The sequence below is a fragment of the Scylla paramamosain genome, chromosome 45, assembly GCF_035594125.1.
Source record: "Scylla paramamosain isolate STU-SP2022 chromosome 45, ASM3559412v1, whole genome shotgun sequence".
NCBI lineage: Eukaryota > Metazoa > Arthropoda > Malacostraca > Decapoda > Portunidae > Scylla > Scylla paramamosain.
In genome coordinates, this window is record NC_087195.1 from 2765121 (window position 1) to 2782500 (window position 17380).

Sequence of the window (17380 nt, forward strand, 5' to 3'; positions counted from 1 at the left end):
ACCAGGTGAAGGAAAGCAAGAAAAGAAGAAAAGTAGCAACAGGAATGAGTTAAGAGATGCAAGACGAAACGAAAGAATGCAAACTTGATTTATAGAGAGGAGAATGAACTGTTCGTTGATAAAATAACAGTTTCATCATTTTATTTATTTCACTTTTTGCTTATTAGCACGCCCAGGATTATTTTAGCATTTAATTAAGGACTTAAGAATATAAGAAACATACCAAGCAATAATAGTGTGTGTGTGTGTGTGTATGTGTTTCATATATTTGTAATAATATCTAATGGGCAGATCATTGGTTTTCTCTCTATAATGCCTGCAATTTTTTTCATTATGACTCTCTCTCTCTCTCTCTCTCTCTCTCTCTCTCTCTCTCTCTCTCTCTCTCTCTCTCTCTCTCTCTCTCTCTCTCTCTCTCTCTCTCATGTTCCTAGCAGATAACAATACATGCAATAGTTACGTCACCTTTAGTATGTGAAGGCAAAGGTTTTTAAATGGGTAACTGTTTAAAGAGTTCGTTTTGATTGAAGTATTGAAGAACACAACGAACAAGGGCCTGTATTCCGGAACACAGCCACAGAGATGATCAGCCTGGTTCTCAAGACTGTTTTTCCTTTTTATAACGTAGAAATCTTGTCAATCTGTCACTAGATCTGTAAAAAAACACCCTTAAGCACGCAATCCCACCACCAGCCAACACACATGCACGCAATCTCACAACCACCCAACACACGTATCATTTCTCCCGTATCCAACACCCGTATCATTTCAACTACACAGCCTGCGGGAGGTAGTGGAGATGCAGCGCTGAAGTGTTTCGGAATATAGACCTTAGCTTGTTGTGTCCTTCAGTACTTTAATGAAAACGAACTCTTTAAACAGTTATCTATTTAAAAACCTTTGCCTTTACATATTAATGGTGACATAACTATTGCTAGGAACATGAGAGAGAGAGAGAGAGAGAGAGAGAGAGAGAGAGAGAGAGAGAGAGAGAGAGAGAGAGCACTTATTAACGAGAATAGGGGGAGGAAGGGAAGAGAGGAATGAGAAAGAGAGGAAAAGAAAGGGGAAGGAAGAATAGAAAGAAAGAGGAAGTAGGAAGGAAGAGGAGAAAGAAAAAGGAGGAGGAGGAAGGAAGAGGGGGAGAAAGAGGAAGAAGAAGGAAGGAGAATAGAGGAGGAAGAACAGAACAAGCTTATTACTAAAAGAGAGAATAGGAGGGTAGTTAGGTAGCTATGGAGGAGGAGGAGGAGGAGGAGGAAGAGGAGGAGAAGAGGAGGTCAAGTAGGCTCTCTCCGCCTCAGTATTAGAAGGACCAGCAAAGGAAGAGGAGGGTAAGCTTGTGCGTGTGTGTGTGTGTGTGTGTGTTGAGTGGACATGGGGAGGGTTTGCGTGTGTTGGTGATAGTGATGATGGTGGTAGGTACTGTGCTTAGTTGGTAGTGGTGATAGCAAATAGCGTGTGGTATACGATTGCGTGCATGTGGGTGGCGGAGTAGGGGTATTGCGTGCGTCTTTGCGTGTGTATGGTGAAAATTGCGTGTTTGAATGGAGGGATTGAGTGCGTGTGTTGGGTGGTGGTGGGATTGCGTGCGTGTGTTGGGTGGTGGTGGAATTGCGTGCTTTCGTACGTGTGGTAGAAGATTGGGTTCGTGTGCATGTTGTGGTGGAGAGAAGTGAGTGCGTGTTTACAATGGATGGTTGTTTACTGTATGGTTGTTTGAGTGCTTATTTAATTCACTCGCTTGTATTTCCTTTGTTTGCCTTTTTGAGTGCATTTCTCGCTTGTCCTTCCTTTGTTTGCCTTTTTGAGTGCATTTCTCGCTTGTCCTTCCTTTGTTTGCCTTTTTGAGTGCATTTCTCGCTTGTCCTTCCTTTGTTTGCCTTTTTGAGTGCATTTCTCGCTTGTCCTTCCTTTGTTTGCCTTTTTGAGTGCATTTCTCGCTTGTCCTTCCTTTGTTTGCCTTTTTGAGTGCATTTCTCGCTTGTCCTTCCTTTGTTTGCCTTTTTGAGTGCATTTCTCGCTTGTCCTTCCTTTGTTTGCCTTTTTGAGTGCATTTCTCGCTTGTCCTTCCTTTGTTTGCCTTTTTGAGTGCATTTCTCGCTTGTCCTTCCTTTGTTTGCCTTTTTGAGTGCATTTCTCGCTTGTCCTTCCTTTGTTTGCCTTTTTGAGTGCATTTCTCGCTTGTCCTTCCTTTGTTTGCCTTTTTGAGTGCATTTCTCGCTTGTCCTTCCTTTGTTTGCCTTTTTGAGTGCATTTCTCGCTTGTCCTTCCTTTGTTTGCCTTTTTGAGTGCATTTCTCGCTTGTCCTTCCTTTGCTTTTCTCCTTGTTTTCAATAGTAATCCGTTTTCTCTCATTTGTCCTTGCTTTATAATAGTCCCCCATTGCATTTCCCCATATTTAATCCATTTATTAATCCACCCACTTGGTCTCGATTATAGTAGTACTCCACTGAACTTCCTATTTCAATTTAAAGGGGCTTTCGTAATTTCAAGGGAGTTTTCGTGATTTCAAGGGTGTTTTTGTGGTTTAGCTTGAGCCTTTTAATGAATTCAAGGGTAATTTTATGTCTTACAAAGTTGCTTCCGTGATTTCAAGGATTTCGTGATTTGTATTGTTCATGGCTTCACTGCATTTTAGTTATTTCAAGAATATTCATGACTTCAAAGGTATCAAAGGTATTCTCGTGATTTCAAGGGTGGCCCTGTAGCGGTTTTCAAGTAGTGTAGATGCGATTTAAGTGAGAACTGTGGAGAAACCTGTAACTGGCATAGGTAGTGTTAACAACCTAACAAGGCAATCTGGTATGTTAGTCAGTCAATCTAAACGAGTAGGTTGTTGGTGGTGTTACGGTTGATACGTTATAGTTGTTAGGGCCAAGGCATCAGGTAGTACGTTAGTAAATCAAGTCTTACGGGTCGGTTGCAGGTGTTAGGGCCTCGTTAGGGGTGCAGCATGGATTGTCTGCAGGTGTGGCGAACGAGGAAGTGGACGCGGCGTGGTTTGCGGTGCGGCATGGTGGGGGTGGCGTGGGTGGTGGCGTGGGTGCGGTAGATGGGTTGTGTAGTGGAGACGAGTGAAGTGTAATGAACTACATATAGATTTGAAGATTAAGTCGTATATATATTCTGCAGATGAAACCACTGTCTTTTGGTAGCGGGGTCAGAACATAAGTGAAAAGGCTAGAACGGTAGTAGATGCATACCTAGAATGTTTAAAAGCTCCCCATAGGCAACTGACAGACCCATGCAGTATTTAATGCCGTCACTAATACCATCACTGACTCCGTTCCTCGCATAATAATAGGTATACAAAACCTATCAATGCCTAAAAGGGAGTGGATGGTTGTAAGAAGTGGATATTTTGAGTGAGGTATGCAAACTAGATATTGAATGAGGTATAGTAGATAATTAATGAGGTATACAAAACCTAAGTGCCTAACAAGGGGTGGGTGGTTAAGGAACGAGTGCTTCATGGGAATATATATAGTCAAGTTGTTGTTACTGGTGAACTGAACAGCCTAACGAGCCCCCTTCCACTTGCTCGTACTTAGGTCAAATCAAACGCGACTTGGCAGGATTCACAAGGCATCTTTATTAGTTAGGGATATTTTTTTAGGCAGGCGAAAAGGATATTTTTTAGGCAGGCTTCACAAGTCTTTATTAGTTAAGGATTTTTTTTTTGCTAATTTTATTTTTTTATGCTTTTTATATTTCAGTGTATACAAGCGTATTTATTTAAGGAATCTTTTATTATAAGCTTATTTTATATTTCAGTGTATACAAGCGTATTTATTTAAGGAATCTTTTATTATAAGCTTATTTTATATTTCAGTGTATACAAGCGTCTTTATTTGTTAAGGAATCTTTTTTTATTGTATGCTTATTTTATATTTCGCTGTATAACTTCGTTGCTTTCATGTCTTACCTTCAGCTGGTGGAAAAGTTAGAAGCTACGGAGACGTGGTTTCTAAGAAGAATGCAAAGGCCATGGACAGGAGAGTAACCAGTGAAGTGCTGCGACGTGCAGGAATGCAGACAAAGTTGCAGTAATGGAGACAAAATTGATAAGTATAAATTAGAGGCAGTTTATTTTTTGGGCGTCCTGACAGCTGGAGGAATGGAAAGGGATTGCTTGATGGGGTGGATTGATGGAAGAAGAGCAACAAGAAAGCAAATAAATGTATAGAGACCTTGCTGGAAAGTATTAACATAGGATGGAACGCCGTGGGCCTGGTCAGGATGGCAGCTCGAGATTGGCAGCACGCAGTAAAGGAAGGTACTGTGTAGTGACTAATTTTTCTAGTCTTTAGTCGAGTCAATCTGATAACCATTTTTTTTTTTTGTACTGCGGACTACACCTTCTATTCTCGTGTTACCTCCTCTCGGTGTCCTCTTTGCTGGGTGATTGATGTATAATTGATTGTAGGAAATTCTCACTCAGACCGTATGTTTATAACGATCGATCACTTGCTTGTAATGAATGCTTATGAGGTTACAGGAACAATCCACGGCGTGCTCTTCCTTATTGGCTAATTGATGTGTAGATGTACAGCAGTTGTAAGAAATTCACTTCAGACCGTTTGTGGCGTGTAATAATGGAAAAATAAACTCACGAACTTGGGTTTACTCCACAGGGTGATGCGTAGGTGTGACTGGTCTGCAGTGGTCGGACATCTTGCCTGAAGTTATCCTGCGTGGACGAGGAAGGCGCGACACTTAGAACCGCATCTATGGAGTATTTTAAGGTCCTGTTTGCAATGCTTCATCCCTTAAGTACAAAAAAGCATCTATGGAGTATTTTAAGGTCCTGTTTGCAATGCTTCGTCCCTTAAGTACAAAAAGATTGTTTCTAAGGTCAGATTGGTGATACTTCCCTGGTGCTTGCTCCTCCCCTCGCTGACGTTGTTCTTAACCACTGGTCGTCGTTCCATGGAAATGTTTGTAGGTTTTCGAGGATTTTTTTGGAGTTAATGCTGTGCAGTTTTAAAGTAAATCTTTGGGGATTTGATGATGTACTACTAAGAATATATTCTTACTTTTCTCCCTCCACAGAGGAGAGAGAGAGAACGAGAGAGAACTGACGACTGAAGTTCTCTCCTCCATAGAGAAGAGGGCAGACAGACTGAAGAAATGGGAAGGGACAGGAGAGAGAAAAAAAAAAAAAAGAAACCAAGAAGCGAAGGAAAAATGCCAACCGCTCACCAAAGGTTCGTTCCCCGGCATAGCTGGCTTGCCTTCTGAACCCAGTATTGTTAGACTTGTGGGATTAGCAGTGTTGCTGATTAACAAGCATTTTGTTCGTAAGAGTTCGAGAGACTCTGGTCTTTGAAGTTAAAAAAATTTATTTTATTTTTTTTTAATACTTTCTTGTCCTCCTTTTTGGATTACAGTTTCTTCGCACGCTTTTCGAGGTAAAATAAAGAAGTCTTGTTTTCTCCGGAGGCTTTTTGAGGTAAAAAAAAAAAAAAAAAAAAAAATCTTTACACGGAAATGTTCTTCATATTTTTCTTTTCATAAATATATAAAAACCGTTTTCTCCGGAAAAAAAGTTTTCTCTGGAGACTTCTGATGTATACTATAATTCTGAGGTAAAAATAAAGGCAATATTTTCTCGAGACTGAGGTAACTCGGTTTTACATGTATAAATGCAATTTCTCCGGAGAGACTGAGGTATAAAATGATTTTCTTTGTACCCTTCATGAAAAGACAATTTTTCATTGATTGTTGCACCATATTCACATCGTTTGAAACTCGGTAAAAACTAACTACCTGTTCTGTAAAACTTCCCTTTAACAATACCCGTGGAGGAAGACACCGACATATCTACGTATATGCTCTACTTGCACATACTCTATGCTCTACTTGCAGCCGCCACCGCCAGATAGCACAATATATGCAACCACCACCGCCAGAAAGCACAATATATACAAAGCACAATTTATATATACGTTCCAGTGCTTAAGTCGTTGACAGTATGCATAAGGCATATTTTTTTTTTATTCATTACTACACAGTTAAAACCTGCTGTACGTGACTGCGCAGCAGCCGCCTTGGCATCAGTGGGAGCCATCCTGTATTGGGAGCATGGAGCCGTTCACACACCTGCAAACCAAATGGCATTTTATAAACCTGACTGACTAATGATGATAAAAACACACACACCTTACCATTACCTTTCACAAGAGAAACACCTCCTCACTATTACCTTTTAAGGACATTATTCAATTGAGTACTTTACGTTGCTTTTCACTACGCCCCTCACCACCGCGCAAGGATTCTGCGTAAATCCCATACATGCCTTCCTTGCCCTCACCACGCACGCCCACCCCATTGCAGAGAAGTGGAACCCGCCTGAGTGGTGAGGTGGTTGGACGTGGGCTGAAGAAATAATAATATGCTACAGGCGATGATAAGATTCTATTACATTCACAAGCACACATTCAACACTCCATATTCAAATTTCTTGGCAGGAAAGTGCAAGGATTTTATTTTTCGTAGAGAAGGGCGGGAAGTCGGGGAGGAGCACAGCGTTAGGTTAATGTCACAGTTCACACGCACGCTTCAGCAAGAGTATATTCTGAAACACGGAGCATATTCTGAAACACTTCTGGCTGCGCCTCGACTACTTTCAAAAGACTCTAGTTACTAAAGTGACATGGGTTTTTGAAGGTGTTTTTATACTTCTAGTGACAAAGTTTGTACATTATAAACAGTAGAAATAGTCTTCAGAACCCGGCTATTCATCTCTGAGGCCTTTGAAAATAGCAAAGCGTTTCAGAATACGTCCTTCAAAAAGACGAGGGTTGTACTTACGCTAAGCTGCCTGAGTAAGATGCCCTGACGATGAACGGCACGGCACATGTTCATCTTTCTACCGTGTTCTCTCCAATATAAAGGGAAGTATATATCTACAACTAAAAGTTAATTAAACGTATGTAAACTAAAATGAAAATGTGTAAAAAATAAAGAAAAACTAAAAAGTAATAGAAACATGTGTCTTCTCAACGGCACTTCCTCTTGTTATTACGGTGTTCTCTGGTAAGAATAGCAGGCCGGCTCATATCTACAACTAAGTCAATTAATTAAATAAATAAATGTAAACATAAGAAACAAAGTAATAAAGATGAGGCACCTCCTGCTATCAGAGCGTTCTCTCTTAAGTATACTAGAAGAAAATACATCCCTGCAACTAAACAAATTAAATAAATATGAAATAAATGTAAAATAAAGAAACAATAAAATAATCCTCCTCCTTAACGACAGTCCTTGATGACACTATTGTTCAAACAAATGCATAAACAAACAAAAACGTGCAAAATAGAAAAAAAAAAAAATGGAAAGTTCCGTCCTTTCAGCGGCTCCACCATTGAGGCTTCCTGTGTTCCATCATTACTAAGAACTGATGTCACAGTCGCTTCCTGTTGTGATTGTTCCCAGTGAGTGATCACCACCACCACCACCACCACCACCAAACCAGTGCTAACATTACGGAACCAAAGACTTTCGTTTTGTTATATTCGTTACGATGGGGATTACCGAAACCATGAAAACGACTGTGAAATCAGATCCAGGTGTTGGTAATGGCAGTAAGTACAGCTTTTGTCTATGTATATTACCAGACAGCTGTGAAATCGGGCACATTGTGGCATGTAGGTAAAAGAAAAGTTAAATAAAAAAGGAAAGTATTTTAGGCATCCACATTGAAACACTTCCTTACAATGATTATGGATCAGTATTTATATAATAACCTTTATAAAAAATATATAATCTATTTACCAGTCACAAAATACAGACGCACTTACATGTATACAGTTCACAGAGACAGTGTAACTTTAAGTATGCAGTAACGTATGTACAGCACATCAGTCGTTCCGGAGTGAATATATTTAACATGATGTGATTTTTTTTTTTTCATAACAATCTGGAAAAATAAATAGAATGATGAATGAATGATAACGAATAAGAATCTGGAAAAAAAAAATAGCTTGATAACTTAATAATCTGAAAATAAAAATAAAAAAAAAGAAAAATGGATAGAGGGAATAATATCGAGAAAAGTCTGTTATATGAATAAATAAATGGAAAAAAAAGAAAACAGACGAGTATAGAGGGAATAATAATAATAATGATAATAATAATAATAATAATACAGGTAATTTGCTAGAAAAATTCAAAAAATAAATAACTGTAAATAAGTAACGAAAAATAGTGAATAAAAAAGCGAGACATGAGAACAAAGGTTAGCACGCCTCAGACACCAACTCCTGCCTTCACACACGGAAGGGTAAACTGCTTCAGGAGAAAATACAAGCAGCTGCAGTTTACTTCCTTCCTGGAGGTGAAGATCATATTTACTTACAATGAACATGATGTATCTTATCTGTGGTCCTGATATATTCATTGAAGTTTCCAAGGCTGAACATTCATACTAGAGCAGGGGTCCTCAACCTTTTTAATCTTATACCCTTAAAGTCTTTCAGTATAACCTTTTAATCTTGTATCTCTAAAGTTTTCCAGTGTAATCTTTTTAATCTCGTACTCCTTATGCCTTTCAGTATAACCTTTTAATCTTGTAGCCCTTTAAGTCTTTCAGTATAACCTTTTAATCTCGTACCCCTTAAGATTTTCAGTATATCCTTTATAATCTTGTACCCCTTCAGTCTTTCATTACTGATTATGTGCCCCTTACCCAGAATGCACCAGGATGCAGTCTGAACATAACACCTGCATCCACGAATTCATCAGTAAATAACAAGAAATCCACAAATTTATCGGTGCGTGATGACAGAAAATTACCCTCATAAATCTATCAGTATATAAAATCTGTCATTAAAAGTTCCTTCCCCATTGCAATCTTCATAGCCTTTTTCCTTTATTTATTCTATCCTCCAACTTTCTTTCAGTACCGCGCGTAATGACAACAACTTCAACAACAGTCTGTGAATGCATGGGTCAGTCCAGGCACTATCACAGACCTGTCACGTGCCCCAAAATGTCTCTCACGGACGCCTGGGAGCACGCGCACCCCAGGTTGCGGACCCCTGCACTAGAGAGTGGTTTGTTCAGTGCGAAACTGGTGACAGTGTTCTCAAACGTTTTGGCGTCCCATCTCGACTGCTTTCAACAGACACTGGGGCTTAACACGGAGTCTGCACTACTGATAGATAGAAAAGCCTGGCATACCATCCGTGTGGCCTTCGGAAAACAGAGAGTAGCGTGTCAATATACAAACTCTTATTATCTCCCTTGAAACTCAGTCATGTTAATTCTTTCACCGGCGCCCGGTGATGGTTAAACATGGAAAAACACCCAATAGAGCCTGACTTATTCACGTGGCCTCTGAAAAACAGTCACAAAGGGAGAAAACAGCCTTTCAAAATAGACCCTTATCATTTCCTTTAAAACTGAGTAACATTAACTCTTTTACAGATGTTCTCCCTTCCAGCCTCGCCGTTTTCTATGAAGATTTACTAAGGGGGACTACTGTAAGTCGGGCCAAGACCAGAAAAGTTGGGTCCTGGACGGTGTGAGTTACTGCGCAGACCAGCCGCGCAGCACGTGACCTCCTGTGACTTTGACCTCTCGTCCCAGGACCACGTGACGCCTCCCATGTCACACAGGAAGGCAGGAGTGACCTAGTTTGAGGGGAGCAGTGTCAAGGCAAAGACAAGACACACTCTCTACATTTAACTGCCTAATTTTCTCTGATATAATTAAATGGAGAAAGGTGAAGGCGAATCATGAAAAGAAGACACTGATAAATATCCCGAATTCTGATTAGTGTCTTTTCCTTTCCCGGGATCTGAAAATTATAATGTGTGAAGGAAGCGAAGAAGGAAGAGAGAAAGGCAGAAGAAAAGAAAAGAAATGAGTGAGTGAATTGAATGGATGGAGAAAGGAAAATTGCAAAGACAGAAAGAATAAAGATCAGGAAGGGAAGGAATGAATGAAAGGAGGAAGGATATGAATGTTTAATGAGAAAGTTGGAGGAGGGATAGAATAAATAAAAGAAGAAAGGTTATGAAGACTTAGATGAGGAAGGAAACGAGAAGATTGAAAAGAAAAAAAGGACAGAAGAATGAATGAAAGATGAAGGATAGAATAAAGAGAACGAGAAGAAAGAATAAGAAAACTGAAATGTGGAAGGAAACAAGAAAAATGAGAAGAAAAAAAAAACAGCAAACAAGGAAGATAGAGGGAAAATAACAGGAGAAAATGGAACAGAATACACATACCTATGAAACAAATCTTGATATTTCCGTAGGACTTTAAAATAGGAACCCGGGGAGGCATAGAGGGACTGGCATGGAGGGCGCTGGCTTACTGGAGTGAAGCCCTGAATCTGTCCAACCCAGCAATCCATCAACTTGTCACACTGGAAGGCGTAGGAGTGAGAGAGGTGTGAGGGAGCGTGTGAGAGAGTGTGTGAGTGCGTATGTTCAAAGTTCTGAGAGGTAGCGTAGCAGCGGGGCGAGGACCAGCAGCGTTAGCAGTAGGGGCAGGGAAAGCACTGGGGCTGCGCTGCTGTCCGGCGCGCGAGGCTGCACCGCTGCGATCTTGTTAGCAGCTATGAGAGAAAACGGGAGAGGAAGAACGGTATTAGTGGCGGTTCAAGTTAGATGTGGTTAACGTAGCCTACCTCATGTTTTCAAAGGGTATCTGGAAATACTGGGCTACATGGAGGGTGCATGACGTGGCCAGTATGTGTAAATAAGTGTGCTCAGAACCAAAAGATGTTTTAGGAAGAGTCAAGTACGAAATTAATTTAAAACATTAAAGTATTATGTTTGTTTTATATTAGCATATTACACTTAGACAACTCGCGCGTCAAGTGTTTGAGATGTGGCATTTTGTTTTATTAAACATTTAGCAGCTACATAACAATTGCTTAAGACCAAATAGCAATTTTCTATGTAAAACAGAGATCTAATACTTTTATTTATACATTTTCAGTTTTAAAACTAGAGAATAATGTCAAATATTCATCTAATTCATTTGTCATTAATAGTCCCAGGCACTAGGATATAGGAATTTCTCTAAAACTCGTGAAAGGATGCATGGAGGCTGAGGAACACTGCCGTGGTGCCTCCTAACTACTCAGGTACCACAGCAAGAGAGCAGCGCTGCACCACCGACTCACCCTCCGTGATGTACACAGTGACGGAGGCAGACTCAGTGTTGGCCGCGGCGCAGGTGTAGTTGCCGGAGTCCTCGGGCCGCGCGTCACGCACCCTGAGGAGCGAGGCGACCTTGGGCTGGGCCTCGATGTGCACCGTGACGCCGCCTCTTTCCCGGTCGTAGTTGATCATGCGCGCGTTGTGGTACCAGAAGATGTACTGCGGCGCCACGGGACTCTGTCAAGGCGAGAGAAGGTCAAGGTGTGGTAGCGCAAGAATGATGTAGCGAGTGGTGGTGAGGTGGAGGGAAGGTAATGTGAGAGTGGATTAATGATATAGTTATTCTTGACCTGAACAAACTTAGCTGTATAGCGGCACCACGGAACTCTGTGAGGGCGAGGGAAGGTAGAGGTGTGATAGCAGAGTAGTGATATAGCGAGTTATTCTTTACCTGTGTGGTGGTGAGGTGGAAGGAAGGTAAAGGTGTGATAGCGGTGTAATAATATAGCGTTATTCTTTACCTGAACAAACTGAGATGTACTGCGGCGCCACGGGACTCCAGTGAGGGGAGGGGGAGGGAAGGTAATGGCAGTGCAGGATTGATACAGCGAATTATTCTTTACCCGAGCAAACGCAACGTAAACTTAAACGCACCATAATGTTCATCAGCTAAATTAAATGAACACTTTTGGAGTCGTAAATAGACTAAGTTATTTATTTATTTATTTTTTTTCTGAAACATTAATTCGTAAGACAGCACACTAAAACTAAAACACTAATTCCTAATGCTTTTATTCCAAACATCAACGTAACTTACTATGTCATTTATTCCTAAACCATTCCCTCCTCTGCCATCAATAAGACATTTACTCCCTCAACACTTACTTCAGCTACAACAATTCCTCAACCTTCACTGTTTCAGCGCTCTATTTAACTCGTATACTCTCTATACGTATACTCTTCCAGCGCTCTCATTTACTCTAGTAGCGCCCTCTCCCTCCTGTATGACGCGCAGCTCACCTGTTCAATGAAGCAGGTGAGGGAGATGGTTGACCCCGCCTCCACGTGGTGCTCCTCCTGCCCTGGGATGACAGCACGGGGCACCACCACCTCCAGCGCTACCAGGTGAGATGCCAGGCCCTCCGCCGTGGACACCTGCAAACACACCTGGGGTTAGTCACGTGTGTATTTTTCGTCTTTGTGTTCTTAGTGTTTTTTCTTTATATTACGTGTTTTTTTGTTTTCTTAGTGTCTTTGTATTTCTATTATGTATTTTTTTATTATTTATTTTTTATATTGTGTTTTTTTTTTTTGGTTCGTCCCTTCTTATGCTTCTCTTTCTCTCTCTCTCTCTCTCTCTCTCTCTCTCTCTCTCTCTGAGTTTCCCCTTCCTGTTCTTTCTCTTCTTCCCCTTTATTTCCTTAACCTTTCCCCCTCCTGTTCTTTTCATCTTCCCTTCTCCTTCCATCACTTTTTTCCCACTTGTTCTTTCTCCTTCACTTCCCTTTCAAATCTTGCCCTTCCAATCGCTTGCACACACACACACACACACACACACACACACACACACACACACACACACACACACACACACGTTGCATCTCTTTCCTTCACTGTACACCTGTTCTTACATTTCCTTCCTTACTTAACCTTTCTAATCACACACACCTGTCACACACCTGCACTTCCTCTTGACAAACCTGCCATTTTATTTTCACCTTTGTTCATCGTGTCATTTTCCCTTCTAATTCTTCTTTATTTTCTTTTCGTATTACCCTTTATCTCATCTGCCACTGTTCTTACTCTTTCTTATCTTACATTCACACCTACGTATCCTCTCCCTTCTTTTATTCTTTATCTACTATTCTTACTCTTCTAATCTTACATTTACACTTATATTTTCCTTTCTTCTCTCCTTTATCTTCTATTCTTATTCTCATCATCGCATATTTAAACCTTATCCTCCATCTTCCTCTCTACCTATCACTAATTTCACTCTTCCTTATCTTTTCCTCCTTTTCTCCTATCCTTGCTCTTCATTATCAAACATTTACACTTTATCCTTCCCTTTCTTTCATTCCACACCTGCCCAAACCCACTCACACACCTGTACTCACCTGACACTCATATGTGCCCGCATCAGCTAACTGAACGTACTTAATCGCCAGCGTCCACTCAGTGCTGCCCTCTGGATGGTGAACAGAGAAGCGCTCCTCCCGTGTGTAGGTGAGGGTGCCAGAGGTGAGGATGTGCCAGTCCCTTCGTCTTACCCATGAAACCTGCGGCAGGAGCTGAGTCACAGGGGGGGAGGGAGAGGAGGGTGTTAGCAGGGGGGCGGGAGTCAACTAGGGTGTTAAAAGATGTTGTTTTATTTTTTAAATTTTTTTATTTATTTTTTGTTATTTTTTTGGTAGGGTTTCGTAAAGTGTTGATTTTTTTTTTGAGTGGGTTTGTTTTGTTTTGTTTTTTTTTATTTTTGTTGTTTTATTTTATTTTACTTGTTTTTGTAGTTGATTCTTATTTTTTTATTTTTTTATTTTTTATTCTTATTTTTATCTTTTGGAGTTGACGAGTAGTGTATTTTTTTTTTCTTATGTATTTAATCTTGAATGGATGAGTTTTACATTTACCTTTATTTTATTTTGTTATTTCTAGACAGGAAAGTTTATTTTTTACATTAGAGGTGTACGGTTTTTTGGAAAAGTTCATGATTTCTACTTTACATTGTTTGGTGAGTTGAGTTATACGTTATTTATCTATTTATTTTTGTTGATGGAGAGTTCACAGGCTCTACATGATTTAATTCCTGCATGTCGTTTTCTGTCATGTTGGAATGGCGTTGTAGGTTTATAAATTTTTCGCTTTTATTGCCGTATTTTATTTTGTTTATCTATTAATTCATTTTTTGGGGAGACTGAAAAGATTTTGTCCTCGTATAAACACCAGCCTGCTTTGCTGCCTTTTTGTTTTGGTCACTTTATGTTGACTAACCCAAACTAACCTAACCTAACCCATCATCATCACACCTAACCTAACCTAACCCAAGCTAACCTAACCTATCATGATCACAACTAATCTAACCCAAACTAACCTAACCTAACCTACCTAACCTAACCCAACCTAACCTAACCTAACCTAACCCAAACTAACCTAACCTAATCTACCCAAACTAACCCAACCTAACCTAACCTAACCCAACCCAACCTACCCAAACTAACCTAACCTAACCTAACCTAACCTAACGTAACCTAACCTAACCTAACCTACCCAAACTAACCCAACCTAACCTAACCTAACCCAACCCAACCTACCCAAACTAACCTAACCTAACCTAACCTAACCTAACGTAACCTAACCTAACCTAACGTAACCTAACCTAACCTAACCTAACCTACTCAAACTAACCTAACCTAACGTAACCTAACCTAACCTAACCTAACCTAACGTAACCTAACCTAACCTAACGTAACCTAACCTAACCTAACCTAACCTAACGTAACCTAACCTAATGTAACCTAACCTAACCTAACCTAACCTAAACTAACCTAACCTAACCCAAACTAACCCAACCTAACCTAACCTGACCTAAACCAAACTAACCTAACCTAACCTAACCTAACCCAAACTAACCCAACCTAACCTAACCTGACCTAAACCAAACTAACCTAACCTAACCTAACCTAACCTAACCTAACCCAAACTAACCCAACCTAACCTAACCTGACCTAAACCAAACTAACCTAACCTAACCTAACCTAACCCAAACTAACCCAACCTAACCTAACCTGACCTAAACCAAACTAACCTAACCTAACCTAACCTAACCTAACCCAAACTAACCCAACCTAACCTAACCTGACCTAAACCAAACTAACCTAACCTAACCTAACCTAACCCAAACTAACCCAACCTAACCTAACCTGACCTAAACCAAACTAACCTAACCTAACCTAACCTAACCTAACCCAAACTAACCCAACCTAACCTAACCTGACCTAAACCAAACTAACCTAACCTAACCTAACCTAACCTAACCTAAACCAAACTAACCTAACCTAACCTAACCTAACCTAACCTGACCTAAACCAAACTAACCTAACCTAACCTAACCCAAACTAACCTAACCTAACCTAACCTGACCTAAACCAAACTAACCTAACCTAACCTAACCTAACCCAAACTAACCCAACCTAACCTAACCTGACCTAAACCAAACTAACCTAACCTAACCTAACCTAACCTAACCTAACCTGACCTAAACCAAACTAACCTAACCTAACCTAACCTAACCTAACCCAAACTAACCTAACCTAACCTAACCTGACCTAAACCAAACTAACCTAACCTAACCTAACCTAACCTAACCTAACCTGACCTAAACCAAACTAACCTAACCTAACCTAACCTAACCTAACCCAACCTAACCTAACCTGACCTAAACCAAACTAACCTAACCTAACCTAACCTAACCTGACCTAAACCAAACTAACCTAACCTAACCTAACCTAACCCAAACTAACCTAACCTAACCTAACCTGACCTAAACCAAACTAACCTAACCTAACCTAACCTAACCTAACCTGACCTAAACCAAACTAACCTAACCTAACCTAACCTAACCTAACCTAACCTGACCTAAACCAAGCTAACCTAACCTAACCTAACCTAACCCAAACTAACCCAACCTAACCTAACCTGACCTAAACCAAACTAACCTAACCTAACCTAACCTAACCTAACCTAACCTCACCTGGCGCCCTCGTTTTGCCACATCCTCACCAGACCACCTCCCGGCCCCATCACCTGACATCCTCCCATGTTACCCCTCCCTCACCTGTCGCTCCATGACATAGGTTGTCCTGCAGGGGAGAAAGGCCGTCCCTCCGAGCTGCGCCGTAAGGTTGGCCACACTGTTGTTTCTGAAGGAGTGAATGGAGTTCCTAGAGGCGCTGAAGGATGAGAGCGAGAACCTGGAGACATGGTGGTGGTGGCTGTGGTGGTGGTGGTGGTGGTGGTGATAGTGGTTGCCTGCTCGTAATAAGGAGGTGGTGGCCCAGCGTGGGTGCCTGCTGCCGCTGCTGTCACCTGCTGGAACAGAAGAGAATTGAGTACCTTCATTGCTTAGACTTTACAATAACTCTCAACAGCTATTTACCTGAAAAGCCAACAAACACCGCTAATAAATTGAGTCAGGTTGTCCAATAAGTGCACATTTAATTTTTAAGGGATTTTCACTATTTAACCTTAACAGGCTCCACAGGAAGTTATTGGGGGTTTCAAGAACGTTACCTTACTTGAAGTAGTAGTTTAACATGGATTCTCTCTCTCTCTCTCTCTCTCTCTCTCTCTAGGAGGGGTACTGGCCAAGGGCAAACAATACTTACATCTATAAAAAGAGGATGTCAGTCTCCTCCCAAAATAACATTAATTATCTGCATCGCCCTTGAAAGCACTGTGTTTCCTCGCTTTCCTCATAATCCCTAATTTTCTGAGGACCTTAACACAATGAAAGAAAAAGTTTATAATGCTTCACAGGTTAATATTCGTTAATGTGACCCTCCACGCAGTTCAGGACACAAGATTTAGGTTATGGAGAGAAAAGAAAAAGAAAAAAAAAATACAATAAACAATAAACTGACAATATGATCCACCTGCCAATACTGTCACACTGTCCAGCACCTCTTGGTATTCAAAACTTATTGCAAACGCGGACCGCGGCTCAGGAAACACAACACGGCAAGTCCAAGGGGAAACTTGAGAAAAACAAACAACTTTTCGACAATTTTATCACGGCTGAGGAGAGGGAGAGAGTGAGTGTAATTGAGGCAGTTAACTCACGTGGAGGGCAGGTAAATATTCACGGATAGCTAGGAGCTGCGAAAAACAAGCAACTTTCTATCAATTTTATCACAGGAGAAGGGGGGGAGGGGGAAGAAAGAGTGTGTGTAGTTAAGATAGTTTACGTGGAGGGCAGGTGAAGGTATACACACAAGTAAATATATTTCTGGATGCTTAGGATCTGCAAAAAAAAATAAAATAAATAAATGAATAAAAAAATAAATGAATAAAATAAAAATATAAAACAACTAAATGACCTGATTACTGAGTCTGCTGCAATCAATCCACCTCTCTACTTGCGAACCATTTTCTTCTTGCCTCTTTGTAAAAATGTAACTTTATCAACCTTGAACCCTTTACTTCTCGTCCTGTCGTGGTTACTGACTGGAGATCTTGTTTACCTCGCCATCATCATAACCAAA

The 17380-nt window shown here is 40.7% G+C and overlaps 1 protein-coding gene and 1 long non-coding RNA gene across 12 annotated transcripts in view; one reads left to right on the forward strand and one right to left on the reverse strand.

The window, feature by feature from the left end:
* Positions 1-1197: 1197 nt before the first annotated feature.
* LOC135094266 (uncharacterized) lies at positions 1198-5618 on the forward strand. 4 transcript variants are annotated; one of them, XR_010263697.1, is made up of 5 exons: positions 1198-1334; positions 3935-4049; positions 4638-4748; positions 5056-5210; positions 5394-5618. It is a non-coding gene; the product is annotated as an uncharacterized LOC135094266 (long non-coding RNA). The 4 variants fall into 4 exon arrangements; XR_010263695.1 differs by having other exon boundaries at positions 5056-5618; XR_010263698.1 differs by lacking the exon at positions 3935-4049 and having other exon boundaries at positions 1295-1334; positions 5056-5618.
* LOC135094265 (hemicentin-2-like) overlaps positions 5461-17380 on the reverse strand; it is a 216806-nt gene continuing 204886 nt past the window's right edge. For 4 of the 8 annotated variants that reach the window (XR_010263688.1, XR_010263690.1, XR_010263691.1 and 1 more), the window contains 6 exons: positions 15955-16208; positions 13238-13411; positions 12141-12275; positions 11144-11357; positions 10239-10570; positions 5461-9638 (listed from right to left, as the gene is read on the reverse strand). Coding sequence is in view for 1 of the 8 variants with exons in the window: in XM_063994247.1 (XP_063850317.1) it covers positions 10443-10570; positions 11144-11357; positions 12141-12275; positions 13238-13411; positions 15955-16208 (905 nt within the window). In the remaining 7 variants the exon portion in view is untranslated. Of the gene's footprint in view, positions 10571-11143; positions 11358-12140; positions 12276-13237; positions 13412-15954; positions 16209-17380 lie in introns of all 8 variants that reach the window. The other 4 variants (XR_010263693.1, XR_010263694.1, XR_010263689.1 and 1 more) reach the window with 4 other exon arrangements.